Source organism: Phalaenopsis equestris, unplaced genomic scaffold (assembly GCF_001263595.1).
Source record: "Phalaenopsis equestris unplaced genomic scaffold, ASM126359v1 Scaffold197054, whole genome shotgun sequence".
NCBI classification, from domain to species: domain Eukaryota; kingdom Viridiplantae; phylum Streptophyta; class Magnoliopsida; order Asparagales; family Orchidaceae; genus Phalaenopsis; species Phalaenopsis equestris.
The window spans coordinates 1-1797 of record NW_018217003.1 but is presented as its reverse complement, the minus strand read 5'-3'; the positions used below and the strand labels follow the sequence as shown (position 1 = coordinate 1797).

The 1797-nt window shown below is 46.9% G+C and overlaps 1 protein-coding gene across 2 annotated transcripts; it reads left to right on the top strand.

Moving 5' to 3' along the window:
* The first annotated feature begins 6 nt into the window (after window positions 1-6).
* LOC110035264 (linoleate 9S-lipoxygenase 6-like) lies at window positions 7-1425 on the top strand. 2 transcript variants are annotated; one of them, XM_020739496.1, is made up of 2 exons: window positions 7-288; window positions 361-1425. In XM_020739496.1, exons 1-2 carry the CDS (start codon window positions 32-34, stop codon window positions 1376-1378), a joined length of 1275 nt encoding a protein of 424 aa, XP_020595155.1. In that variant the 5' UTR covers window positions 7-31; the 3' UTR covers window positions 1379-1425. The 2 variants fall into 2 exon arrangements, with proteins under 2 accessions (XP_020595155.1, XP_020595156.1); XM_020739497.1 differs by having other exon boundaries at window positions 209-288; window positions 346-1425.
* The last annotated feature ends 372 nt before the right edge of the window (window positions 1426-1797 follow it).

Here is a 1797-nt window from a genome sequence, read left to right as displayed (position 1 = left end):
GCTCTTTATCCTCGATCATCACGACACCATCATGCCATTTGTAAGACGAATCAATGCCACCGATCGAAAGGTCTACGCCACCCGAACGCTGCTCTTCCTCAACAATGACAGCACCCTGAAACCCCTCGCTATTGAGCTTAGCCTCCCCCATCCAGGTGGCGATACTTTTGGCGCCATAAGCACTGTATACACGCCCATGACTTCCGGTGTTGAAGGCTCAATTTGGTCGCTTGCCAAAGCCTATGTCATCATCAATGACTCCTGCGTTCATCAGCTTATTAGCCACTGGTATTTGTTCATCAAATAATCAAACATAAGTTTAAGAATTGTTTACATTGTAGCTAGAATCCTTCGTGGCAGGCTGCGCACTCACGCAGTGATGGAACCCTTCGTGATCGCCACAAACCGCCACCTGAGCGCGATGCACCCCATCAGTAAGCTCCTTTTGCCACACTACCGCGACACCATGAACATAAACGCTCTCGCTCGACAAAGCCTCATCAATGCCGGCGGCCTACTAGAGTTCATCATTTTTCCTTCCAAGTACACTATGGAAATGTCCTCCTCTGTTTACAAAAGCTGGAATTTTGTCGAGCAGGGCCTTCCATCCGATCTCCTCAAGCGAGGAATGGCGGTGGAAGACCCCTCTAAGCCGCACAAGCTTCGATTACTGATTGAGGATTACCCTTATGCGGTGGACGGGCTCGTCATCTGGTCGGCGATCGAGACTTGGGTGAGCGACTACTGCGCAATCTACTACGAGGAGGACACGGCGGTGCAGTGCGACGAGGAGCTCCATGCTTGGTGGAAGGAGGTCCGCGAGGTGGGGCATGGTGATAAGAAAGATGAGCCGTGGTGGCCGAAGATGAGGAGTGTGCCGGAGCTGGTCAATACGCTCACCACTATAATATGGGTTGCTTCCGCAATGCACGCCGCGGTGAACTTCGGGCAGTACCCGTACGCCGGCTACGTGCCGAACCGGCCAACATCGAGCCTCCAGTTAATGCCGGAGGTGGGCACGGCGGAGTACGAGAAACTGAGGGAGAAACCGGAGAAGGTGTTTTTGAAGACGATCGCGTGTCAGCTGCAGACCATAATTGGGATTTCGCTGATTGAAGTTCTGTCCACGCATACGAGCGATGAGGTGTATTTGGGGCAGCGGGTGAGCGCTGAGTGGAGCGGAGATGATCGCGTGATCGATGCGTTGAACCGATTTGGGGCGAAGTTGAAGGGGATTGAGAGGATGATTGAGGAGAGGAATGGTGATCCCAGGCTGAAGAACCGCAACGGGCCTGTGAAAATGGCTTACTCGCTGCTGTCTCCTTACAGTGAGGGTGGGATCACGGCTAAGGGGATCCCCAACAGTATTTCGATTTGAATGTTTTCTCAAAACTTGGAACTTTGAATTTGGTTAGTTTATTTGGATTCCTCCATGTCTGCTGTTGGAAGCTCGGTGAGTGTGATTTTAAGGAAAGAGTATTAGATGTGGTGATTTGTACATGCCAATTAGCGGTGTGTACCTCTAAGTGCATCTCCAATATACTCCAATAATAATAGTTGATTTTTTTAATATTCTAATTATTTTTAAATGAAAATTATTTAAAAAATAGATAAATACAATTATAGCAATGCATAATAAATTGGAGGATTGAGATGAGAACACCTTTTATTAGATAAAAGTTTTAGAATTTATAAGGTTAAGAATTTTTAAATTCATTTTCACAATTTAACTCTAGAACTCAAACAAATAAAGTTTCGAAACTATAGTTCTTTTAATTTTACTCTCTTGTTTTTTTT